The sequence below is a fragment of the Chelonia mydas genome, chromosome 3, assembly GCF_015237465.2.
Source record: "Chelonia mydas isolate rCheMyd1 chromosome 3, rCheMyd1.pri.v2, whole genome shotgun sequence".
Lineage (NCBI taxonomy): Eukaryota > Metazoa > Chordata > Testudines > Cheloniidae > Chelonia > Chelonia mydas.
Window position 1 is genome coordinate 106,867,334 of NC_057851.1, and position 27,009 is coordinate 106,894,342.

Consider the following 27,009-nt stretch of genomic DNA (forward strand, 5'->3'; position numbering starts at 1 on the left):
CTACTGGGACAATATTTCAGTATCATCATCACTTCCACACTCCCTGGATCCAATTGGGCAACTATCACTCAGACTGGCAAGCACATACCTACATCGTCTTGCTGGAGTCAATGGGACTACTTGGCTTAGTACCTCACTCGACTGTGGAAGGGGTGCAAAATTGGGGCTTTTAGGTCAGCCTTATTTAAAACTCAAGGAAAGAGGATGGGCAAAAAATAAATATATTATCTCTTTGAAAAAAGATTTATTAACATATTATCTCAGAAAAAGTCATAATCTATGAAAAAGGAAAGTTCTGCTCATCTCAAGGGAGGCTGATAAAGGTAGCCTTGTAGCTTTTTTCCTGAAGAGAATTTTAAGATTTTGAATACTTTTCCTATATATTGTGTAACTGTGCATATTGAGCTACACCCCTCTATGTAGCTCATGTAGTGAATAGTATTTACTCACTGACATTTATCATGAATGCTAAGGTTGAGAAAACCACATCAATTCCAAATACTGCTTTTAGTATCTCCTAACTTTTTGAGTGAGTAGGATGGTTTTTAGGACAAAATTTTACACATATAGTGTTTAAAAAACAAAAAAGACTGAGTTTGAAGCACATCTGTTTGCCTGCTTGAATAAAAGGAAAATGAGAATCCTCGCACTTTCCCTGTTTGAAAGATTTGTCTCAGGTGTTTGTTCAAACAGACACAGATTAGCAAGTGGCTAGACTTCCAAGATGAAGTCATTATAGTGTCTGAAGAAATCTTTTTCAGTGATTTTAAATATGATTTAAGCTTCTTTTTTCTACATGGATTATTTTTAAGAATACTTTGAGGATTAAAAGCATGAGAAAGTGATTATGATGTCCATCCTGGAACTTCATTTCTTAGTCATGGACAAGTGGAATCCGATGCACATGTAGCAGAGGTGACTGCTACTTTTGTGCAATAGCATCACCACTTCCCATAATCATTAGTTCCACAATTCCACTACAAGAGTCTGTGGACAAATGCTTCTCACACAGAGGCAGAATGATGTTCTGTCTATATGACTAATAATATTTTTACCCTTAGTTTATTTTAGTTTTTGCCCAAAATGGCATCCGCTGGAACAGATTTGATCAAAATGTACTACTATATTTAAGTCCTTCAGGTGTCATTTTGCACAAAGCTGCTTTAGCACAAAAGCAGAACTGCTTTTCCACGCTGTATAAAATACTATCTGCTGGCAGATTTCTTTAACTGCATGGCTAAATCATGAACATCTTACTTGTCTGTGTCAAAAGATCCAGTGTGCATAATACAACCTGAATGTGTAACACTGCCAGGCTTTAGAACGAAGATTAGCCAGCAGAGTTATGATTCTACTTGGATGGATAGATGGAGTTCTTATCAAAAGGATTATTCACATACACAATGGCATAGACACCTCTGGCTAAATGTAGTCATAACAACCCTTTTTAAATGTATCCCTGAATGGAAAGTAAAAGCTCGCAATAAGAGAAGTCTGAAAATATATACCTAGAAAACAGGTTAACTGCATATTTTATCCAACAGCAGCCAAAATTTTCAAACCTGGGAGTAAAATTTTCAAAAGCGAACTGCAGTAGTAGCAAGAGAATTTTTGCTATCATTGAAGGATGGATCCACCAGCATGTCTTTTCTCCCCTCCCCTCCAATCACACACAATACAGAAATGACAGGTTTCAGAGTAACAGCCGTGTTAGTATGTATTCGCAAAAAGAAAAGGAGGACTTGTGGCACCTTAGAGACTAACCAATTTATTTGAGCATAAGCTTTCGTGAGCTACAGCTCACTTCATCGGATGCATCCGATGAAGTGAGCTGTAGCTCACGAAAGCTTATGCTCAGATAAATTGGTTAGTCTCTAAGGTTTCACAAGTCCTCCTTTTCTTTTTGCGAATACATAAATGAGGAACCAATGCTTTATCCCAACCCTGTCCATGCCATAAATTCACTGCACTCTTACAAACAATATCTGAATTGGGAAGGTCCTCATCTTGTGGCTAGACTGCTTCACCAGTACTGTCATTACTCTCCTCCTCCATTAGCTCCTCCAGTTGTTTTACCCACCAGTCCATGAGATTAACTAACTCCATAGCAAGCCTGTGAGAACTGACCGGCTCCTTGAAATAGTGACAGGGCACTGGTTATCAGAGACCTTTTCAACATCTTTCCCCTGACTGTAATGCACCATCATGAACAATATTTTCTCTCTGTGCTGCCTAAGTTCACTGGATCCTGCTCTCCACAAGATAAGAGATGCCCCAATACGCCTTCTGACTGTGTTTGGAAGAATTAAGTTCAGCCTGAATGCTCTCCTCTTGTCAGAGTAACCAAAGTCCCCATTGGGCCGAACAGCCAGTCACAGCTATCAACAATTTACTCAGCAAAACAGGTAAGACATTTTAAATCTGCCTGTGGCTTCCTGCTAACTTAATCAGGTATGTCCTCTGGAATACCTTATGCACACAGAAAGAGTCCCCAGAGGAAAAACCAAGTGACATCCTCCACAATGTGAGATGTTCAATTGAAAATTTGATTTGCCTAACAAAATAGCCACATATGCCTATATACTGATAGGAACCAAGCCATGAGTCAGAGTAGGCAGCTGTGGGTTAAATGATTAATATTCATGTATTGTGTAGACACAAACTTTTTATTTTTAAAGCTATATCCCCATACCAGTCTGTAGCATAGTAAAAAGCCGCTGCGTGGATGGAGCCTTAGTCTTTCATGAATAATTCTAATATAGTTTAAAAAAAAATTCAAGGGTTTTCCGATTTACATTTTTCCCTCACATTCCTAGTATAAAGCCTACCCCCACTATAATTTTTCCTCACAGCCTAGTTGCTCTGCATTGTTGCTACTATTATTTTAAGCAACAGCCTTCTCCATATGCCCAAAAACTTTAGCCATAGGCCCAGGAGACTAGATATTGAACAGTGTTCTTCATGACCATGAGGACCATTACAACCAATAAAATATAACCTTTTTGTCAGTTTAATTTTTCCTTATTACTACTTCCAGTTGGAGCTTTTTGAATGAGTTATAAGGATAACTGATAGAACTAGATTAATCAAAAGCCACTATCTTTAATTGTGGAGGAAAACCTACATAACAGCATCTGTCAGCTTCAAAAACAAAACATCAAAGTTGATCATTGTTTTAATTATGTGGAAATCAACACATATTGAGACGGAATTTACATTCTTCAGGAGCATAAAGTGAATTTGGGTTTAGAGATTAAGTGTATTTATAGATTATGTATCTTCCAGTTTTCAGAAGTCTGATTTGACCATGAAATTCCCTTGAGTTAATTTGATTTTAAAAATATTCCTAACTGCAATCCAATAGCCAGCCATAGAGTGCCACATTTAAATACTGAAAGAAATGTTCAGAAGCTTAACAAAAAATAAGGTAAATTCATGCTAAATAAAGGGAAACTCCAAATGTATTTTATTAGAATTTTAACAGACATTGCAAAAAAAATTGCATAATGATTGAAAACAACATTTTTAAAAGGTAGCAATGCAGCATCAAGTAAAAGACAAAGAATGCAACTGCTGTGTACATATGCTGTAAAGGAGACTGCAACAGGGAAATCATGATTTGGGGAAAATGAGAGATATTTTTAAAGTCCCAGGACAAATATGAACAAAAACAGCCAAGTTTGATAAACTGATTACATATTACTGATGTTTTACAGACTGCATAGCAGTGTAAAATAAATGCTGTTATACTAATTACGTAATGTATTCCTGCATATGAAACAATTTACAAGCAGAAATTTTGTTTACAGCATTGATATTTTAATAGCTCTAGATTTTCATAAAAATAGAAACTTATATTTAACAAAAAAGTCAGTATCTAATATTTGAGAACAAAAGTGCATGTGTTGAAAATGTAGTGTTATCTGTCAAGATGAAAATATCTAGTATTTAAAATGCCTATTTTAACAAAGCAGCAAAACCAATTTTACTTTAGCTGCATATTTGCACTGAGCTACAGGCTAGATTCTGTCAACATAAGCCCTTGCAGTACCCTCTTCTCTCTAGAGAAACACCTCTGCCCAGCCCAGTTGTTCTACAGGAAACAAGATCCTGGTAGTTACAAAGAATACTAAGTACCAAAGTCACAGTAGTCCTTGGCTAAGTGAGCATCTATTACCTTGGGAGGCAGCTTTAAAGATGCATCTAAATAGTCTGAGTTCTTCCAGTATAACAGCTACTTCTGGAAGTCAGGGAAAGACAGCAAGGGTCCATTACAGCTAAGAGATACAGTGCTGAAAGGGAAATTTTCCCTGCAAGAGACTGGAGGTTTCTTTTCTCTTGGTTTTAGGAGTAAACAGCATTGCCAACACACTAGAGGGCAGGGAAGTAGGGATCCTTCTACCTCCAACTAAAACCTAATTTGTATTACTATATTTGTATTACTATATCATCCACATTCCCTGCAGCCAGCACCATGGATATGTATGGAGAGTTACTGAAAACAGATGAACTTTTTTTTTTTCCCCAGAGGGTTCTTCCCCAATTTTCTCCCATCCAAGGTGGGAGGAAGAAGTGTGAAAAGAGGACACATGATCCCAAGATTCAGACATTCTAGAGAACAGGATGCAGAGAGCTTGTTTTGCTTGAGCTCTTCAACAGTTTTGTCATATGGCACTGAAGAACTGGTTTCTTTCTGGAGCATCTTTAGCACTCTGAACAGAAAAGGGCAATGACTGTTTAGCTGGTTTGGACCCAGAATGGACAATATACAGATGCTGCAATTGTGAACTGTAGCCAGGTTAGCCATAAACAAGTATCTCTTATAGAAGTTACAAGCTTTAAATGTAGCCATTTTTGTAGCATCCTCTTAAGAGTATCTTGTTTTACCTAAAATTGAAATACATACTTTATTTCATTGTTCCAACCTCTGGTCTGTTTCTGTTTTAGTGTGTGGCACAGTTACCAAGTGCAACAGTCCATGATCACCAACACAAAAGTCTGAAAGTCATTTTGAATTAAGCTATTATGCTTTTGCAATTATCAGAGCATTTCTCATAGCACATACTTCCTATTCACAAAATGCTATGCAAGTTTCTACATTACAGGAGACTGTGGAAACAATTTAGAGTTGTTCATTTAATCAAAGTTGTGGCTGAACAGAACATTTTGGATATGCCTTATGCAACTTATGGAAACTGCCTCATCTTATGAAGATGATACATTTTGATACACTTAGGCAATTAAAATGCCCTCAACCAGTGTAGCATTTTTATAGACAAATTAACAGAAACAAAAGACAATACATGTTACAATACCATAAAACAAGTTAAGCCCTTTTGTTATCTGCATTTTAAATCCACAGTTGTGCATCCCATATTCCAATTTATGACCAGAAATAGGAAGATTTTGTTCAAGCATTTTCTCCCTTAATCAACTACAGGATTGGCGAATGGGATTTTTTTTTTTAAAAAGTGATTTTTAACTCAAATGCCAACTAAGGGCTAATATTTCATGGTTTTAACTTCAAGAGCTTTTCTCCCAAAAGTGAAATAACTTAGTTCCCAAGAAAAGTAACAACTGCTGAAACATCAAAAGAAAGTTGTGCTAAAATTAATCTGCCATAAATCAGAGTTCACTTAGCTCATTGCTACATATTTTAAAAAATTCATATCCTAGGTCACATGTATATTAACTAGGATGAGCACTAGAACACTGATTAAACTAAGAAATTCGCACACGTGTGCTTAAAAAGTCAAGGGTTTGTCTGAGACATCTACTTCAAAGTTCTGAATAGTGTTTAGCTTTTGAATGTTTAGTAATTTGTAACAAGACCAAACACACAAAATGTGTTTAGTCAGGATCTTGTCTCACTACAACTCAAAGTATCCTATTTGAATGTGCATACCTTTAGAAGTCCATTTCTGAAATATTATTAATTCAGCAAAAATATGGGCACCAGTGAATCAGGAAAAAAAAACAAACAAACATACATTAGAGAATTTTTTTTAAAATTATATAAGTTAGATAAAACTACCCTGTCCAGCAAGTTCCAAATTTTTCAAACATTAAGGCAACTTTCAATACTTTCAACTAAACAGTATTATAAAAAATAAATGTCACTTCAAAACATTATATACATAGTGACAGAGTAGATTTAACTAGAAATTATCTTTAGTACATTAATAAAGTGTCACATAGTATTACACAGAGGTTATATCAGGTGCTTGAGTGTATGTGCAAGTGGAGTGACATAGCATTTAAAGTACAGGTTTCAAGACAGAGCGGAGTGAACGTCCTTCTTTAGTGAGTTCTCGTGTTACACACATACATGGCAGCGGGACAGCCTCCTCCCTTCTCTCTACAGCATTATAATTACATTTCTTCAAGTGGTCAGCCATGCTTACGATGTCAGCAAACTTCCATTCATTCACAGTACAAAAAGCTGTACTGAACCGCCACACCTGGAAAACAAGTACATGCTTAGTGTCAAATCGTTCTTTGTAAACAGAGAATCAAACTAGTACTACCATGAACACTTCGTTTTGTAACTAATTTGGGTCCACCATTAATTACAGCTAAATCAACATTATCAGCTTGTACTGTTTACTAAGTTCCAGTCAGTAATATCCACCTTGACTTTCAGATTCTAGGTTGACTTTACAAGATGGAAGTTTGGGGCAGGAGCTGAGGTGGGGAAGAGAATTATTTTACTTTTAAACTGAACACATTTGATCAGGAAGTTACATGTCAGGCAAAAACATTGTGTAGTTTTAAGTCAGTGTGGTTCTAGTTTGAAAAGTAAGGTTCTGGTTATCAGTCGTGCTGAGATCTTCAAGTCCAGCTGAAGAGAAAGGAGATGCAGGTACTCAGCTCTTCATGTAATGTGTAACTTGGTGCTTGATTTTTCAGGTCACTTGAATGTTTAAAAATTATTTACTTACTTGATGAAGGCACTCAGTACCATGGCAAGAGACATGATATAAACACCCAGATAGAACTTAGAATTCTGTGCTTTCACTTGCTATCTATATACTATTTAAAACTAGACAAAATTCCCGCTTTCAGATATATATAGTATTAAATAAAGTTATGGAAGCAGATTTCTGATTTCTAGATAAATATTTCAATTTTTCCCAGTATTACAGAACTATTACTTTACATATTACCACAATAGAAACAATGAACAGGAATTACCTCAAATCCCATTCCCCAAACTGTTGGGGATACGTTGAATGTGCTGGGAAGGTGACAACCAAACTACTTACTGTAGCACTTTTTTTTTTTTTTTTTTTCAAATAGGCTCTCAGAATAAATAGCATTGGGTTCCAGAGAAGATGGTCTTTTTCAAGAGACACCATGTCGTCAATTAACCTGAATACATATTATTTGGAGGGGGCGAGGGGATGTTAGGGAAAACAGTCATCCTCAGGACAAGAGCAGATATGTCCCATACCTTCTTATCTCCAAGAAACAAAGTTATCTTACCTTTTCTTTTATTTGCCATGAAGAACTTCCATCTGGGTACTTTCTCTTTTCCCAAAGCAGTATGACCATTCCACGTGCTTGAAGCAAGCTTTCACATACATCTCTCATTAATCGTGACACTCTTGAAAGCTGACACAAACTAAAGCCATCTAGAAAACCAGCAATATGTTGTAGAACCTCAAAAGGAAGACTACTCAGATGGTCACTACATGGACCAATGAGGCAGCTTTTAGCTGGTTCTACTAATACTGTAGATATACAAGGCTGAACTCCAAATGACCGCAGATGGCGATCATGAATAATCTTTGCCCCTTGTGTTGAAGGACAAAACCTACGTTGAGAGTATGTACACCCATAGTATGCCAAGGGACACCTCTGCTCCATCCAGCCATTGAGGCCAGCATGAATGTCACCATGCACATTCTTAAAATGTGAAGAAAATTCATTTCGCCTAAACAATTGTCCACAAACAAATGTAAACATTGAACGCTGTTTTGTTTGGTATCTAGCCACACATTCCAATACCAAGTCCAGCCCAAGTGTCTGAAAAGGACTTGGATTTGAGAGCTGTGGGTTGGCATGATCACATGCTGAAGCTGAAGCTATTTCCCCTACCATTGTATTTGTGGCCAATATCGCAGATGGGAGGGAAAATGTTTGAGTCCCAAAATCAATGTGATATCCATCAACAATGTGACTATCTGATATCCCCCTACCACCCGGAGAGTCTCCTAGACAGAACAGCAAAGCTGCTGTGATTAGATCTATCCCCTGAAGACCCATAGGGTCTTCTGTTATCTCCAAATCTGATGTATCAACAGCTTTGTCTTCCTTTGGTGTAGACCAACAGTGGTTAACAAGAAAATTGTATGATCGATGATGAATTAGAGAAAACACATCTACATTTCTCAACCTTTCTTGTTCCAATTGCCTCTCTAACACTTCCTCTCCACTGGAGTCACGCGGCAGTTGTATATGGTTAACAGTGCCATTAAATAAACTGTGGGGCGTTATTACTTCACTAAGTTGTTGTGCTGCTACAGGAAAGGAGCTGCAAGACTTCAGTGCTCCACCATCAGGAGATGCAATACATTCACCACTTGCTACATTAGATGGTTTTGAATCACACACATCTAGATCTTCATTCTGGTCCAATGCCTCTGTACCTATGTTTTCTGCATGAAAACCATTACACAAAGCAGAAGCATTACCATGATTCACACTGAAGTCATGTTTTTGCACTACATCATAACAAAAATCACTTGAACCATTTTGTTCCGATTGTGAATTTTGACTCAAGACATCAAAGTCAATTCCACCAACTGCTCCCATGTTATCTTCATCTGGATATTCATGGTCTGACAATTTACTCTGGATACATCCATTAGCAGTTTGTTCTTTAATCTGAAAATCTTCATTCATCCCATATGGCAAAATACATAGTCTTGAACTTAACATGCTTATGTCTCTTGTAGCAGTGTTCAGTATATCTAATGCAGCAGCTAAACTCTTAGTAGTTTCTACAGTAGCTTGATAAAGTGCACTGTAGGAATCTTCATCTGCAGGTATCAACCCATTTGAAAGCACTGTGTCAGGAGCACTTGACTTAACAGAAGTCTGCTCTCTAGGTTCTGATATCTGATCAGCTGCTTTTGACATCATAGTTGCTACTTTGAGGGATTCCAATAGCATGCGCTGGTCTTGAAGGGCTAAAGCCATGTCTAACTGCTCTACTTCATCAACATCTTTACTTAGATTTTCATAAGATTTCCGGTCTGCATAACTGACTGGCCATCTATTCCATTCCATAGTGCAGCATACCACACTTGCAGGACAAGTTTCTAGATGTTCAGCAATTTTGTTTCGGGCTACATTAAAGGGACATCCAAAGCCACTATTCAAACAAGGCACTCTTTCAAATGGACACAAAATGCGATGCTCCTCAGCTTTGCATGAATGAAAGACTGCTCCACAAACCAGCGGGCAGCCAATCAAGTCACAGGAAATTCCAGTCTCTGGTCTGGTCATGCAACGCCGACTGACACAATTGACACAGTGTAAATGCTGCTGATGTTCCTCCATGATTGCAAGTCCAGCTCTGGGCAGGGAGAGGAAGAGAAAGGAGATAAAACAATCTTAATCTTTAACTCAGTATTCATTAAAGTTTACTAATAAAACAAATAACTACATATTCTTGGTCTATAATGTATACAGAGGTATAAATGAACAGTACACTAATTAATCACAAACCATAAGTTAACACTTTTTTTTTTGGTAAAAAGAGTTTGAGTAACAGAGAAATGAAGGTTACTCAACTGTAACTGTTACTCAACTGTTATTCAAGATGGAAAACACAGCAGGACAAGAGGCAAACCTCTTAAATGCTAGTCTCTTCCCCTCTGAATCCACCATAGGATCAGTAAGCCCGAAGCAAGGTGCAGGAACTCATAAAAAATACATTTATAAAGAAAACAAATGAGCTAAAATTTCTAATATTAATCCTAACTAAGAAATCTAACTAAGGCACCAAGTCTTCAAAGAAGATGGGTAAGTCTGGAGATGTTCCTAGTCCATCTGCTGCCACAGTTGAAAAATAATAAGGTAGTTGGAGTGTCATGGTGCCTTTTACAGTCTGGCCCATAAAACACTGAGAAACAGCGAGGGGAAGACAGTAGGGGGGCACTCCAGTGGCCACCAGCAAAGCTGCACTGCTAGTGCATCGCATGAGTGGGAATATGCAATGGTCACTCAAAGAAGAAATCAAGTTACACTGTTTTAAAGTGACCTCAAACAAGATCATGGACACTTCTTTTAAAGTGAAATTTTTAAAATACTTTCACATCTTTATGAAAAATGTTTGCTCAAAGCTCTAGCATGCAGCAGTTTTACTATCCTTTCTAATTTGCTAACCCCCTCCCCCCACTCCATCAGTAAAAACAAAAAGATGCATTTCCAGGTGTCCTAAATGGCTTTTGCTCCTCCCTATTTGGTTATGCTAATGCTAGTGAGAAGATGGGGGAACAATAAAGAAACTCCACATAATTGGAGTCATGTGATCAGTTTTATTGTGAAGCAGCCGCGACTGTAAAGCACTTTGGCACTAGAAAGTTGGATTCCTTGTTCTGATTTGGAGGGCAGAGTAAACACGGCATTCCATGTTTCGCCACTGCAAACATTTGTATTTGAAAGTACATTGCATTACTATGTTTCAAAGTCAGTTTATCTCCCCCCCGACACACACACATTTTTAAGATACAGGGGAGGAATACACTTAAAATTAGAGGGCAGAGAAAAGGAGACAATTGCTCAACAACATGTTCTTCACATTCACATGCTGTTCACATTCAGTCCATGTTTACCCCAAACCTTTGTGGTTAAACTATTAATCTTGGAAAAAATAAATTTACAGATTGCTCATCATTGCTTGCGTTAGCACAGTTAGCAATCTCACAATATCACAAGCATCATACTGCATCACTCCATGATTCTCATGACATGTTTTACTGAAAGACTACACTGATGAAGTATGGAAAATATTCTTAAATCTTAATTTTTTGTAGAGATTTAAAGGAACAGAACAAATGTACATCCCTCTGCCCACCAATAAATAAATAAATAAGTTTTCTAAAATTAAGCTGAATATAAAACTTAAAGTTGATAGAACAGAAATGTTTCCATGCTTGATTTTTATTTCCAATGGCAAACAAATACACCCTGCAATGTTTTCAACTCAAGCAATGCAGCAGTATGCTATTGCAAAAACTCTGAAATGAAATTAACTGACTATAAATAGAAATGAAAGTGACTAGAATTTTTTCATTGTCTAAACTGACAAATGTAAGTAACCAACCAACGAACTCACAAGTTTTTATATTTTTTATTTTTTAGTAACTTAAGGTGTTTTTGTCACAGAATGCTATTCATGGGATTTTAAATCTATGCTCTTCTGATGCTTAAAGTTGTCTTGAAGTTCAAAATGTGAAGTATCAGCCCCCTAAATTTGAATAATTCAAATGTTTTGGCCACCCACTCTGCTGAACTCTACTAACAAAGAAACATATGTGCTGCACTTGATAGGCACAACACAGCTGGTTTATTTTTCCCCCACTATGAAGAGTTCCTTTTTGTTTATATGTAACAAATTAGCTTTTCATCATATGTTGTAAATAGTTTACCAATCACTAAAGTTATGCAATTAGTCAAAGCCTTCATGCATATGTCCTACAGATTAAGTCAATGTCTAAGGAAATTCTTTAATGAAGTTTTAAAATGTTTTGACTGTAAATAATTAAAAGGAGGGTGGGGGAAGAAAGGTCCGTAACAGAATTTTCCATAAATTTTCTATTCTGCCAGGAGTGCCTTTTAAGAGGACTCCTGCACAAATTTCTAAACTGAACAGAAATAGTTAAAAAATGGCCTCTTTACAGCTATGGAAAAATATTTCCCTCCCCTTCGGATTCTATTAGTTGAAAAGGAACATCAAGCAGGTTATTCAAAGAAAGCATCCTTTTCACCATATTAGAATTAGTTTCTCTGATAGGACCACCCCACCCTGCACACACACACACACACACACACACACACAGGCAGCTTGCAATCTGTTTCTACAAAGCTAGGAAAACTAAAGGGCATGGAGAGTTCCACAGAAGAGGGTCTGCTTGCAAGACTATGTTTGCAGCTCTATTCCAAGCTCAAAAGAGGATCTTTTTTTGCCCCCGTTTCATATCTCTGCTCTCTAAATAAAAATTCTGAAGCACAACAGTCACTCACTCATGACCTCCCTCCCAGTCCAGGGTGGAAAGAGGGACCCAAAAAAGGAGGACTCATGGTGATGGAAGAGAAGCTTGTCTTTACTACTGTTGAAGTAGTAGAGGCTGCTATTTTGGAAGCGGTTGAGAACTGTATCATTCTCAGGTTGGGAAGAGAGATGCTTTCAGGGCTGCTGGGGATAAGGTACGTAGTGATGCCTGGGAGGAGGCCATATCCACATTGGGTTTATGTGAAGGACTGTCATGATTCTGGGATCGGGGCAGCAACTGTGTTAGTAAAATGAATATTGGGGAGGGATTGCTGTGTTTGTTTTTAGAAGAAAAAGTAAGGATTCATATTGAAAAAAATTACAACCAGTTACATTCACTTTGGATCATAGAAATTAGCTAGTGACAAAAATTAATTTTGCTAACATGTTCAGTTGATCCCAACGGATGTACTGATAATCCTTCAAATCATACACTGAAACTGTCAACCCACACCAAAACGTGAAAATAGAAAAGTTTATTGAAGGGGATGTTACAAAATTCCCCATCACAAAGTGACCTAGTCATTGAACGTATGGTTGAAGGCTAACTAATGAGACTTTTTGTTGTATGAGCAAATTGCCAGCAGTCCTCACATACAAATTGGGTTTGTTTAGGCTTTGTCTACACTACAGCTGTGTCGCTAAAAGTCGGGCAGTGTAAACACTGTTTGTTGGCACTTCTGACGACAAAATATTTCCACCTCCTATGAGCAGGGTTCACGCTGTCAACAGGAGAGCGCTCCTGCCTACAACGAGCGGTTTACACTGCCACTTGCTGTGGAAAACTTTTGTCTTTCAGGGGGAGGCTTTTTTAAGCATCTGTGAACAACAAAAGTTTTGCCGTTCAATTGGTAGTGTAGACAAAGCCTTGGTCTGGAGAAGAGAAAGCTGGGAGGGGAAGTGATAACAGTTTTCAAGTACATAAATGGGGTTGTTACAAGGAGGAGGGAGGAAAAAAAAACAAACTGTTCTCCTTACTGAGAATGGGACAAGAAGCAATGGGCTTAAATTGCAGAAAGAACGGTCTAGGTTGGACATCAGGAAAAACTTCCTGTTAGGGTGGTTAAACACTGGAATAAATTGCCTGGAGAGACTGTGGAATCTCCAGCACTGGAAATTTTTAAGAGCAGGTCAGACAAACACCTGTCAGGGATGGTCTAGATAATTCTTAGTCCTGCCATGAGTGCAGGGGACTGAACTAGAGGACCACTCGAGGTCCCTTCCAGTTCTACAATTCTATGATTTTTAGTAACTATTCCCTAAAATCTAGTCACCCAAACTTGATGTTCAAAACTTGTCTTTCATAAATATTAGAGCTGGTCAAGAATATTTGAAACATTTTTGTTTGAAAATGATTTGTCAAAACCAAAACTATTTTCAGGAAAGGGTCAGTTATGCCAAGTTTCTTGGTTTCAAAAGCTTTTGGAAAGTTTCAAAATTGTAAAACATCCTTGGTTTTGGTTCTAAATGTCTGTAACATTTAAGTTATAATAAAACAAATCTAATAAAAAGGTCAACATCAAATGTTTTAACAAAGCCAAACCAAGATATTTTTCAGACTGTCAGTTTAGAAAATTTTTTGTTCTACTAAACATGCAAACTATGGCAGCCAATTAACACTGGTGTACTTTAACATATATTCCCTAAAGAGATACATGTAATAAAAATGTAGCGTCTTTAAAATGCCAAGAACTGAGCGCATGTACTCTGGGTGCCTCCCAACCATGAACCTTTGCGTATCTCCTGCTCCTTCATGTCATCCTTTCCCCCTCTATATGCTCAAACACCCTCCTGAGATTTTTTTTTTTTTTGGGGGGGGGGGAGAGGAGGGGGGTTTGGGGGCAGGGGAGAAATAGCCCTGTAGCAGCAAGGCTTGGTTTATTCAGTTTTCCATAGTTATTTTTCAAGAGAGCTACAAACATCATTAAAAGTGACCAGTGACTTCACTAACTCAGCTGCAGCCCAGATCAAACAATAATGCACATCGTCGAGAAGTGCCTGCTAACCAAATTTGGCGGTGGGCTCCAAGAGCTCCACTTGGCCACTAAGAATGCTATTGCTTGGCTCTGTGAATACAAAAGCGCGAAACAAATAAATAAATCAATGTAGCCATCATGAAACACTATCTTTAAATAGACTATATAAGTTTACACAAGAGCATGCTACTATAGCACTAATGCACCCTAGCAAGCTATATTAGTCTTTAAAGTCAGATTGCGTGAAATCTGAGCTCTGTGATTAGTAACTCATCTTTTGTTAAGTTCCCAGCCTCTTCTCTCAGCCATTAGCTGACATTCACTAGTACTGAGTCAAGTATTTATTACACACATACAGATAAAATTTAAAGTGTCTGGGGAGGGAGGACGTGGTGGAGATTTTTCAAATAAACCTAATGGGCACTATATTAATGCCAGATCAGACACTAAAATTTAATCACTTATACTAGGCAGACTCAACTAATTTAGCCCAGTATTAGCTAGGTGTTTGTGTCTGCACTGAATGTATATCTGCTTCTTAATAAAGATATTTAAAAAAAATACTTTAGAAGTGGATTTACATTTTCAGGAGGCAATGAGTACTTCAAATTCACCAAAATTCTGCATGCTGCACAGTTAGGACTTCAGAACCCCAGTTGATGAAGTGTAATTGTGTCAGTAGAGTGTTTTATTCGTATCTTATTACCAAACTTCAAATCTTTTTAGATGTTCTTTTCACGGATTTGTTATTTTAATCCCTGCTAATCAACACTGAACATCTACAGTGGACTTTCACTAGTTTAAACCAACCATGAACTCACTGATACACTGACAGTGTTTTAAAGTAACCTAAAATCAATTGTCCATAACTAGGGCTATGATTATGTCATGGAGGTCATGAAAACCGTGACTTCCAGAAACCTCCATGACATTTTCTGCCCTGGGGTTGGACTGGTCTCAGCAAGAAGCCCCGCAGCTCTCAGCTGCTGCTGGTGGAGGCCCACAGCAGCTCCTAGCCACTGGGCAGCAGGGGGACCCCGGGGCTCCCTCCCTGGGGGTCCCTCAGAGCTCCCACTCGCCACAGGCAGCTGGGCTCACAGCTGCCCATCCATGGCACTTGGCAGGAACCCCCCATCCCCAGCAGCCCAGCCATGGCAGGGGATCCCCCGCAGCAGCCCAGCTGAGGGGGGTGGTGGGAGTCCCCCGGCATTGGCCCAGCTGCCAGAGTGGGGATTGGACCCCACAGTAGCCCAGCCACTATGGGTCCTGGATCCTCCTCCCTCCCCATTTTGTCAAAGATATTTTTAGTAAAAATCACAGGTTATGGGCTTCCGTGAATTTTTGTTTATTGTCCACGACCTGTCCATGATTTTTACTAAAAATATTCAAGACAAAATCTAAGTCTTACCCATAACACAAAATGTTTAAGTCTACATCAAAATGTGTACATTTTCCAATTGGGAAATTTAAGTTTAAGTAGTATTCATTTGTTTTAGGAATAATCAAATATATGAATGACAAGTTAGTTGCCATTACTACATTTAATTTTTCAAGCTAGCATACCTACTGAAGCCCCTCATTTTTATTTTTCATTTTCATTAGTTACAATATCCCTCACAGCTAAGCTTTTACATGATCTAGCAAGTAAAGAAATCTTTATTACTCAAAATTTAAGGCTACAATCTTTTAAATGAAAAATGAGTCATCATTACTTCACTGAAAACAAGGAGCAAGAACCATGAAACACTAATGTTTGTGTTAACTTGAAAAAAAGAAAAACTCTGGTAAAAAAGGATTTAGGTTTGAAGATACCTGAATGTTTAACAGTGTGTGAAAGTTGTTCTTTCAAAACAGTAATATAAAACTCGAAGAGTAAACAGATCAAGTAGTTGTGTTGCAATCATATTAGAAATGACAAGGGAAAATATAAACGTTATTTCCAGATAGAACATGCCAGGAAAAGAACTGACTTATTTTATGTTACCCTACATGATATTAGTTACTTAACATACTTTGTCAAATTAGTGACTATACAAAGAACGAACAGCTGTACTTTTCCTATTATATAATGTCAGCAACTAGGTTCAGTTCATCTGAGAAGCTGAAGTATTTACGCTTGACTGTTACTAGCAGAGAAACCTAAAAATACATCCAGTTCCAGTGAGGTGACCACCGCTCTCAGAATTTGAAGGATCACTTGATGTTATTGTACATACAATATAGTCAGCTGACCAGATCAGCCAGAACATGCTTTGAAAACCTGCCATAATGAAAAGGATTAAAATTCCAGCTGTTATGAACAACCTCATGATTATAGCTGTTGTGCTAATACAAATATTAAGACAGTTTAATAATGGCTTCAAAACGGTATCTTCTAGACCTTGTAGCAAGGCACCTCCTTCACCTCACTGGGCTCAACATTTTCCCCTCTAGCAGTTGGGGGCCCGGAGCAAATCAGTCCCACTTCGGAGAATTTTTATTCCTCACTCAGATTTTATTTTTGAATATTTACAAGGTGGGCCTCAGAATTGGCTGGAGCTTACTCCTTGGGCCTAACAAAGAGAATCAAGTTCATAACATAAAAAGGAAATACCTCTCCCTGTCACCTCTCTGGGGTGTTGCCTTGTTATGCGGGCTCTGGGGTGCCAATCCTTCCCCAAACAGTCCATTAGCTGGATTGCTTCCCTTATAAGCAAGAAAGCAGTCTTCCAGCCAGGAAAAGATTTTTCTCCCTGCTGCAGCTTGTCTCTGTCTGACACGCATGTGCACGTACTAGAAAAGGGGTTTTAAAAGGTCACAGGGAGCCCTTAATTGAACTGAGGTATCCCTAAGTTCACCTGAAGTAACCTCTTTTCAGTTCATGGGGAAAAGAGCCTTTTACCATTCTAGGGCTCATATATCAGTTTTCCACCACTTTCTGGTAGCTGTCCTGTCTCGTTTTGTCACAACTTGCATAGTCACGATGCTAAAAAGGCCACTTTCCTACTTGCTTTCACTTTTTAAAAAAGTTTCTAGCCCTTAAGATTTTGAAGGGAACCTTTCCAATGTGAATCAAGTATAAACTGATGTTATATCGTCTGCCTGACTCCAGACTGACCAATCTCTGTGCCTCTATTGCTCCTCAGCACCTTTTAAGCTGCAGCAGAATGAAAATTGACCAGTCTATTCAGAATCCTCTGAAACTGACAGTTACATTCTAATGTTTGTTTTGGAAAAACATGGAGCAGAAATAGGCAATGCAGCTAGTCACTGAAGAAGAGGACTCAAAAAATGAAGACAGACATCCCTTTTTAGCAGCCAGATGGTTAATACAAAAGGCAGAATCCAGAAAGAGAACCCAGAAGGGAATCCTGGTAGTTTGGGGAGGATGTGGAAATATTTGGCATCTCACCTGGAATGGCTCCTGGACACTGGCACCCTACTGACCCTTCCATCTTTCATACTGGTTTTTCACCAGTAGATTGAGTCCTCTGTCTATTGTGTCTGGTAAAAATTTCACATCCTATATTTGAGAGGGTGGATTTATGTGTTGAGTGTAGGTGGGCAGGAGAGAGAGATGGGGAAGATTTATGATGTGTTAGAAAACAACTGGATTGAAAGATTCTGAAGGAGGAGGAGAAGAAAGGAGAAAAAAATACTGGAGAAGGTAAAGAACACAATGTAGGTAAAAAGATAAGTACATGGAAGCAGGAGAAAAAAAACTGAAGACAACTCAGGAAAATATTCATCAGGATCCATCACAGGAGAAGGAACCCACAAAAGGAAAAATGGTGAACCAACCTGCCCCCCCCCAAAGAAATGCAAGTTTAACGTGCATTACAGAAAATGGATAGACAAGGTTACAGTTAGATACAAAACAAAGATAGACCTATTTTACTCTTTTAAACTACACGATGCATACTCTGATAGAAATTTTTCATTTTAACTCGTAAATTTAGTTCTCAGGTTAGTAAGTCTTAGGCAATTTTTTTAAGCTCTTACATAAATTTAAGCTCTTACATAATCTTCCCCAGCCCATCCTCCCCACATCAAAAGTTTAAAATAATTTACAAGTTAGAAAAAAGTGAGATAAGAACTCATTCTCTACTATAGCAGGACAATAACACTAACATTTCAAGTATGCATATTATTCGTAGCACTGTTTTTTTCAGTTTTATTAAGTTTCAAATAATGGGGCAGATACATTTAACTGGTAGAGGGACATGCAAGTTCTATATCCTTGCTTCAACTAGAACTCTTCTGCTAAAAGAAGGCAGGTGATATACCACAGCCTGTCATCCCTATGGATTTTGACCAAAGGAGGGTAGCTTTAATGCCCACTGAGGGCTTCAGAGGAACAAAGGTGCTCAGATAAGTTGACTACAGCCATGACCTCTTCAAAGCTAATGCAGCCTCTGCCACCACAAAACAGAGGTTGCAGCCTCAACTTCCTGTTCAAACTTCCCTTCCCACTTCTGTAAGCAAGTGCAGACTGTGAGGGGAATTTAACCCAGTATTAGTTTCTTTACTGTAAATAAATAAAATCTTTATTTTAGTTGTAAATGCATACTATTATTAAAAATTAATGACTGGAACTTAATTAATAACATCTAGTGTTATTTGGTAATCATTCATACGAAATAATTATCTAAAACAAGTAGATGGCCATGTATAATGCTGTACATATAAACACAAGGTACATTTAGACACTGATCTCAGTATATATTTAATACACATGTGTAAGCCCTTTTATTTTACTATGTACAACAATTATTATGCAATTTTTAATTGTTTCTTGGATAAAGAAATATGTGGTTATTATAGATACAGCACCCAATGGTATTAGACACTTCAGATAAATACAAAATATGGCACTTCCTTGATGAGTTTATAATCTAATTTTAAATTTATAAAACTAGAACAGTAAGGAGGATGAATTAGCAAGGGTAAGGGTTATAGTTTCAAGATTAAGCAGCTTCTCAGCTGAGATATGCACACGTCTTGATTCCATACAAATTTTTTAAGAGCAAATTAACACTTCCTGTAGCAAGAGTCAGGTGAGTTTTAGGAGATACTTGAACAAAGGTTTTGTTCAGAAAAAAGGAATTGAGAAGGCATGACTTGTCTGAAAGCAGCATAAAAAAAGAGAGATCATTGACAAATTAATCTAATCCTCACAAAGTATATACAATGAACAGGATTTTGTATTTTATATGGATTTATAAAATCCCATAGTCCGTTTTCAGAAAAAAACTACCGTAAAGGCAGCTTCATGGAGTTGTATGTTTCTCTCGTAATTAGGTCAAATCATATGTATTCAGTTTACAAGAGGTTTTCCCCCATAGCATCTAGAAGTCATACTGGGTTCTTTTCTTCTCACATACCATCATCATCATAAGGTTCTGCTGGCCATTTACATCTTCAGCAATACCTGTGCAAAGCAACTGCCCTCAAAGCATTTGCTCATGTGTATACAACTAGACCAAGGCTTTTGATGCCCAAGAAGGAACAAAATTCCACTCCTTTTCTTAAAGTGCTGGCTCTCCATGGCTAACATGAATAAAAAGCAGTAAACTTACTTTAGACACTAAATTCAGTAGAGAGAGCTCTGAAAACAAACAAGGAACATACTACTAACTTTACTGTCACAAAGCATGACTATTTACAACCACCATACGATAGAAAGCAGAAAAACAACATTCACAACACTGTTTCCTGATATCTTATGGGGAAAAAACCACTAAGAGATTCAGTTAGCATCTTATAGTTCTATGCATCAACAAACTATTTCTTATGAATGATCAAAACAAATACTATAATGATTTGGAAGGCAAATGACCTAAAATCATGCCTGATGCAAAATTATAGTTGCTTCTAAGTAGTAGAGCAATGAGACTCGGTAGAAGAAATAAAAATCCTCAGCACTTATTCCTTTTTAGATTTTAATATTAGTGAGACAGTTTTATACATTTTACTAGTTCTAGGAGTTATAAGCCTGTCTCTAGGCCCCTTATGCCTCCGATTTCTTGTCTTAAAACCATCTCCCCACTCTCCAGAGTATTTATGATGACAGGGATCGGCAACCTTTGGCACATGGCCAGTCAGGGAAATCCGCTGGCGGGATGGGACGGTTTGTTTACCTGCCAGCGTCCACAGGTTTGGCCAATCACAGCTCCTACTGGTCGCGCGCCGATCCAGGCTAATGGGGGCTACTGGAAGCAGCGGCCAGCACATCCCTCGGCCCATGCCGCTTCCCACAGCCCCCATTGGCCTGGAACGGTGAACCATGGCCAGTGGGAGCTGCGATCGGCCGAACCTGTGGATGCTGCAGGTAAACAAACCGTCCCGGCCCGCCAGCGGATTTCCCTGATGGGCTGCGCACCAAAACTTGCCAATCCCTGAATTAAGACATATTTCCTTCAGAAAGCCTTCTGACTATAGCCCAGAAATAGAATAATTTAAAGAAAAAAACCGTTAGACCATTATACCACTTCTAGATTGGACCCCTCCAGCTGGTGACTACAAGACACCGGTTTTATTTTAGAATGCAAGCCTCTCTCAGGTGGAACTCAGCCTTCCTTCCAACAACCTTAAATAAATTATGTAACATTGTCATTTTAAATCACCAGGATTTCCCTTTTGTGTTTTTGTGACAGGTCTGCCATGCTTTCTTGATCTCTTGCCCCATTTCCCAATTAACAGTCCAAAACTTTGATTAACCTTGGGCAATAGACTACTACAGGACAACTACACCTGGAGCAACTATACTTAATGCAAGGCTCAGGCACAAAAGCACTCTACCTTCTGAGACGGTGGCAGAGGGAAGTCAGCTAGAGAGCCAGTTTGGCTTCATGTGTAAATCACTTCTGAACTTGACCTCAGTACGACTGCTTGATTGTTGCAGACTCTGCAAAAGATGAAATCAAAAAAGATATAAGGCTTCATTTTTGACTGTAAGGGTCACGCCCTAGTTGTACAATCCTCTAAAAAGAGTTATATGCTTGCCTATCTGGGACTGCAAGTAGGTTTGTATGACTAACATTTTGCAAAATTCTATATTCCACAAAGGACAAATAAAATGTAATTAGTTTTATTATTAATCTTAATAAAGAACAGGGCAAACAGCTTTAGCACCAAAGATGGTAAGTTTTGCAACACTTGTCTGATGCCAGTTATCAGTCACAAGAGATTGCTATTTCATAGATTAACGCCAGAAGCAATCATTAAGTTTATCTAGTCTGACCTCCTGCATAACAACATTCACATAGCGATTCCTGCATGTAGTTCAAAAACTGGCATCTTGAATAACAACATATTTTAGTAAGATCTCCAGTTATGAGTAAAAGGTTACAAGTTATGAAGAATTTACCAAAGCCCATGGATATAGGTTCTAATGGTTAATTAGTCTTAAAAAATCTGCATTGTATTTCCAGTTTGAATTTGTGTAGTTTCAATTTCCAGACACTGGATTTTGTTAAGCATTTATCTGCAGCATTAAAGAGCCTTCAAGTGCCCTATCTTTGCCCTGTATATGCATGTACCCACGCACTGCTAGTAGCTGTTAGGGGATATGGAGCACCGGAATGGTAAAAACAAAGGGGGAAAACGTATCCTTTAGGACGGTACCCTCTCTGAGAAAAGTTTTGTCTCCAGAAAAGCCAAATCAGAGGTTAAGAAACAAGGATGAGAGGGAAGCAGTCTGACCTAGAGAAGTAATGAGACACTGCACAAGGATAAGAATAATTATGTACCTGTGTTTATACTTATAAATGCAAAGATCTACATTAATGCACGATGGTTGACATTTTTAGCTGCACAACCAAAATCACAGCTACACACCCTCTTGCATATATGATATATATTATTTCTGCAGAGGGTGTTAAGTTTAATACTTTAATTCATGCATGTTGTGGCAATTTTGCTGGGAAACATCTAAATTCATGACCTTTGCCTAATTATAGATGTCAATCATAACATCTTGTTGAAACTTTGTTTCTGTGGTTTCTACACAGACATTTGTAGGTGCCCACATTGGAATGAACAAGCATATTTAAACGCAAACTGAACATATGAAAACCTGTATCTAGTGATCAAGCACTGAAATGCAGATGCAATGCATTGTTGTGTAATTTTACATATATGCATGCATATCTGGGGATCTGATCATTCTTTTGTACTATTGTAGCACCTAGAGGCCCCAACCAGGCCCCCGTTTTTCAATGCACGAAGACAGTCTCTGTCCCGAAAGACCTTCCAATCTAAATAAACAAGACATACAACAGACAGGAGAATGATACACCATACATAGGATGATACACTAAACAGCAGGATGATCAGTTCCCTTAAGTTCATCCTGTGTGTTAAAATTTAAGAAAATTAATGTCCCTTCTACTTTCAGGAACTTAACTTCAGTATCATTAAACCATGCTTCATTAAACAATCAGAAACATTCATACTCATTGCAGTCTAGCATGTTTTTCCCCCCTATTTTCCCCTCTATTTGAATTTCAGAGCATCAGAAATCATAGGCCTTTTTTACCAGGTAACTGAGTATTACAAAACAAGGAGGAAAAACAATTCAATGTTTTTTCATTAAGTTTTAAAAACCCACGTTTGAGCTACAAGTAACTATGAGATATCTAAGCCCACAAAGTAACTTTCAGAATGTTATAAGGACATGTAAACAAGGGCTTAAAATTGAAGAGCTCTCTCAAATAGTTGCTAGGATGTACCTTTTAGCAACACAAAAGCGAATGTGTACTGATAACTGCCCAATGATCATATCTGTCAATATACTAGCTGTTTCATAGTTATTGAATTAAAATGAAGACGACTGTGTAAAGAAAAAAAGCTTGGCTCTTGAAGACTGTTTTGAGATGAATTTTTAGAGGACAATGAATCACCAATTTCTCATCTATATTTGCCAGTTAAAAACAGAAGTATTTTCCAAATGTCAGCAGACATGAAACTAAGATATATAATCCATGGGCTCCAAACAAGCATGCTTGTCCAAACCCTCTCAAGGGCTGATGACAATAGTGACTCAGCTAAAACAGAGTGTTTTGAGTATTGCAATGCACTGTGGCTGTGGTAAACAAAGCATACTTTAAAAAAACTACCTCATTTGTAACTGAGCTGTCACTCAAAACTGTTATGCTTCTGCACAGCACAGAAACATGCCCACATTCGGGGGGCGGGGCGGGGAATGGGACGGGACTACTGATTCTATAAGAGCTCTACTTCTAAGCCACTCAAATTTACCTTAACTGTAAATATGACTGGCAAAACTGAAGATAATTTTAGCACCTACATGAAGTTTTTAAAAAAATATGCAACAGATACCAGTAGTTTGATGAACAACTTGAACCAAAGTCTTGTTAAATTTTTTTGTACTGACCATTACTTCTGCTAAGATTTTGTACTAAAAGGCAGTGAGCTTACTAATTAGAAATTTAGCCACCAATATACCTTATATTTGCTTTTAAAAAACCATTTGAGAGGATTGATTTCATAGTAGTGCTTAGAACAATTGTTTTGCCTTTGGCGAATGAAAAAAATTGTTTTCTATGTGATTATATTCCCTCCACTGATTAATAAATGTTCATTGCATATTCTTTATATATGCGTGGTACTGAGAGGTATTTCAACATGAAAATATTCAGACATACTATATGTAAGTCATAGGTACTTTCATAATTACAGTGTATACAAAAAAAATGTATTAGTCAGTTTTCAAAGTCAAGTTAGAAAATCCAAGAATTTAGGTTGCCCTTGCAACCTTAATTCTGCTCTCTTGTGTGTATGTATTACAATACAGTCTTTGATTACATGATCACATACTACTTTTAACAGGACCATTGCCTCATTCAGTGCAGAGAGGATGGACTATACTCACAGAATGAGGCAGCTGTTCAATACTTCTTTTTATCCTCCAATAGTGGCTCCTGCATACCATCCAAAGCCTTCAATTAACACAGAATTATTAATTTCCTCATGGTCTTTTCTAGGGTATTCATCATCGTAGTATCTGACTGACTGCCTCACTAACAAATGAATTTATCTCCACTGTGAGATAAGAGCATTATCCCCAGATGGGGAAAATAAAGACAAGAGATTTGCCTAACGCCATACAGTGATTTAGCAATACAGACAGAGTTAGGATTCCTAACCCTATACTTATACCTCCAGACCACATTGGATTACTGACAGAGTGCAAAGCATCCACTTTATTTGCAGTGTGAGCACTCAACACTTCTGCTTATCAGGCTCCAAGTCTTTCAAGTTGAGCACCCAGAATATAAGAAGCACATAAGAAGCCCCTTGCCAAAATTTTGGTTTATGTGACTTTATAACATCACAGAGGAAGTCTGAAACAGAGGCAGGGAGAAAACTGTGCTTTCATGTGGCATTCACCTGCCTTGAACATGAGACCATCCTCTCTCTTCTTTCAGTCTCTTCCTTTCTTCTCTAAATACCTTTACACTTCTGCAACAAATGAGGCAGAGAGCATACAAAAAACCTCATACATACTAAGGTCAGAAGGGACCATTATGATCATGTAGTCCGACCTCCTGCACAACGCAGGCCACAGAATCTCACCCACCCACTCCTGCGAAAAACCTCTCACCTATGTCCGAACTATTGAAGTCCTCAAATTGTGGTTTAAAGACTTCAAGGAGCAGAGAATCCTCCAACAAGTGACCCGGGCCCCATGCTACAGAGGAAGGCGAAAAACCTCCACGGCCTCTTCCGATCTGCCCTGGAGGAAAATTCCTTCCCGACCCCAAATATGGCGATCAGCTCACACAAGCCTGATTCATTTCTCTACACCAAATAAAGAAAGGCTCTTGTAGAAAAAAAAAAATAGTATGTGATCATGTAATTAAAAAGAAAAGGAGTACTTGTGGCACCTTAGAGACTAACCAATTTATTTGAGCATAAGCTTTCGCGAGCTACAGCTCACTTCATCGGAAACTATCATAATGCATACACACAAGAGAACTGAATTAAAATTGCACAGACAGCCTAAATTTAGACATTTTTCAACTTTCAGCTGTTTGACTTCCCAACCTAAATAATATTCTTTTAACAGTTTTGTATGTGTAATTTCTTAGAACTTTTTTTTAAAAAAAGTAAAAACAAAAGTATATGCAAATATGACAATCCCACTATTGTGCATCTTCTGCAGAGTTTGAACCCTAAGCCTTCAAAACTGCAACACAGGTTGAGTTACAGGATTAGTTATATTACCTAGCAGTGACAGAAGGTTGTTATCCTGGGTGAGGTGGGGGATTGGGCTACGTTCTGGGCCCAGAGAAAGGGAAGGGAACCCAGCCCAGCTCTCTCTTTTCCCACTTCCTGGGGAGGTTATCAGCTCCCTGGGCTACCAGTGCAGGATGTGCTGCTGCTGCTTATTTGACATGTTAATAATACAAACAACAGAAGAGAAATGCAGATTTGAAAAGTTTCTCAGACAAATCTGAATGGAATTCCAGGGGACAAAGAAAAAACACTTACCCAACCCTACAGCTTTCTCCCTGCCAAATTGCAAAGGTGTTAAAGGCTTCTCAAAAATAGACTGCATGATTTTTTTTTACAGCTAAAAGTTTTAGGCAAAGTCACTACCCAGCTCCCCTATATTTATGTTTGTTATTCTTTATTATCATAGAATTGTAGAACTGGAAGGGACCTTGAGAAGTCATCTAGACCAGTCCCCTGCACTCATGGCAAGACTAAGTATTATCAGTGTTCAGCTATACTATCTCCTTCGTATTTATATAGGAACAAGTTGCCTCCTCTTTTTTTATTTCAATGGATTAAGCAACTAAGGGACCAAGTCCTCTCTTAGTTGGAACTGTCACTTATAATACTCACATAAAGGATCAGAGAAATCTTTAAGCAACTAGGAATTATTTGCTCCCCTTTCTACGAGTAAAAGAGCAAGACCGCACTCTGGGGCAGGGGCTGACTTTTTGTATTTGGATCACACCTAGCGAAACAGGATCCTGACCCTACTCTTTGGGGACTACTGTAATACATATTTTTTAAAATAATATTAACAATAGCAGCAATGGGCAGGCTAAATAGAGGGGGAAAGCAACCATATGGCGAACGTCTCCTCCACACAGCCATTGTGTGCTCCGCAAGAAACCTACCCAGGCAGCAGCCCTTACAGGGAAAAGGGGTGGGGAGCTAGAGAGCAGGGGTGGAGCTGGTTCGCCAGCCACCCTAAATGGCATGTTACCACCACATACGCCCAGCCGCAGGCTGGGATCGGTATTAAAGCCCAGCAGCCAAGGGAGGGGTGACACGAACGCCGCCCCGCCCCCCGCCGGGCTGTCCCTGCCGGGCGGGCCCGCACGGGCCGGGCTAGGAGACCCCCCCCCGGGGCAGCAGAGAAGGGCGGCGGGCGGCCACCCACCCAAGGCCGGGCTACCCGTCCCCCGGGCAGTGGGGAGGAGGGAAACACCCCTCCCCGGCCCCGGACTCTCCTGTGGGTCGCCGAGCTTCTCGCGGCTGCGGCCTCTCACCCCGCAGCACCTGAACTTTCACCGCTGCCGAGCCAGCGCGCGGCTGCTCCCGGCCCCAGGCCCGGCCTAGAGACCCCGCCCCCTCTGCCCCTGGCGGCGCCGACGGGGAAGATGCGGACTGAGGAGAAAACCCCGCCCGGCCCCGGTCACTCACTCACCGTCCGCGCGGCGGCTCTGTCTCGGGCAGGGCTCCGTGCAGCCCCGCTGCCGGCCGCTCCTGCCTCCAACCGCCGCGCGAGCC

At 39.0% G+C, this 27,009-nt stretch overlaps 2 protein-coding genes across 2 annotated transcripts in view; both read right to left on the reverse strand.

Moving 5' to 3' along the window:
* EPM2A (EPM2A glucan phosphatase, laforin) overlaps positions 1 to 26,953 on the reverse strand; it is a 95,897-nt gene extending 68,944 nt beyond the window's left edge. The window contains exons 1-2 of the mRNA XM_037894929.1: positions 26,927 to 26,953; positions 21,040 to 21,145 (exon numbers count right to left, since the gene is read on the reverse strand). The gene's annotated coding sequence lies outside the window, so the exon portion shown is untranslated. The remainder of the gene's footprint in view (positions 1 to 21,039; positions 21,146 to 26,926) is intronic.
* FBXO30 (F-box protein 30) lies at positions 3,444 to 26,962 on the reverse strand. Its single transcript, XM_007056266.4, has 4 exons — positions 26,927 to 26,962; positions 21,040 to 21,145; positions 7,486 to 9,583; positions 3,444 to 6,461 (listed from the first exon to the last, which is right to left on the reverse strand). The coding sequence occupies exons 3-4, from the start codon at positions 9,565 to 9,567 to the stop codon at positions 6,258 to 6,260; spliced, it is 2,286 nt and encodes a 761-aa protein (XP_007056328.1). The 5' UTR covers positions 9,568 to 9,583; positions 21,040 to 21,145; positions 26,927 to 26,962; the 3' UTR covers positions 3,444 to 6,257.
* Between the last annotated feature and the right edge of the window lie 47 nt (positions 26,963 to 27,009).

What these genes read in the sequence shown, in the direction of transcription:
- FBXO30 (XM_007056266.4), bottom strand. Translation starts at nt 9,567, where the DNA reads ATGGAGGAACATCAGCAGCATTTACACTGTGTCAATTGTGTCAGTCGG. An exon ending in CATGGCAAATAAAAGAAAAG is followed by an intron (nt 6,462 to 7,485) that starts GTAAGATAACTT and finishes CTTGTTTTCCAG; the next exon opens with GTGTGGCGGTTCAGTACAGC.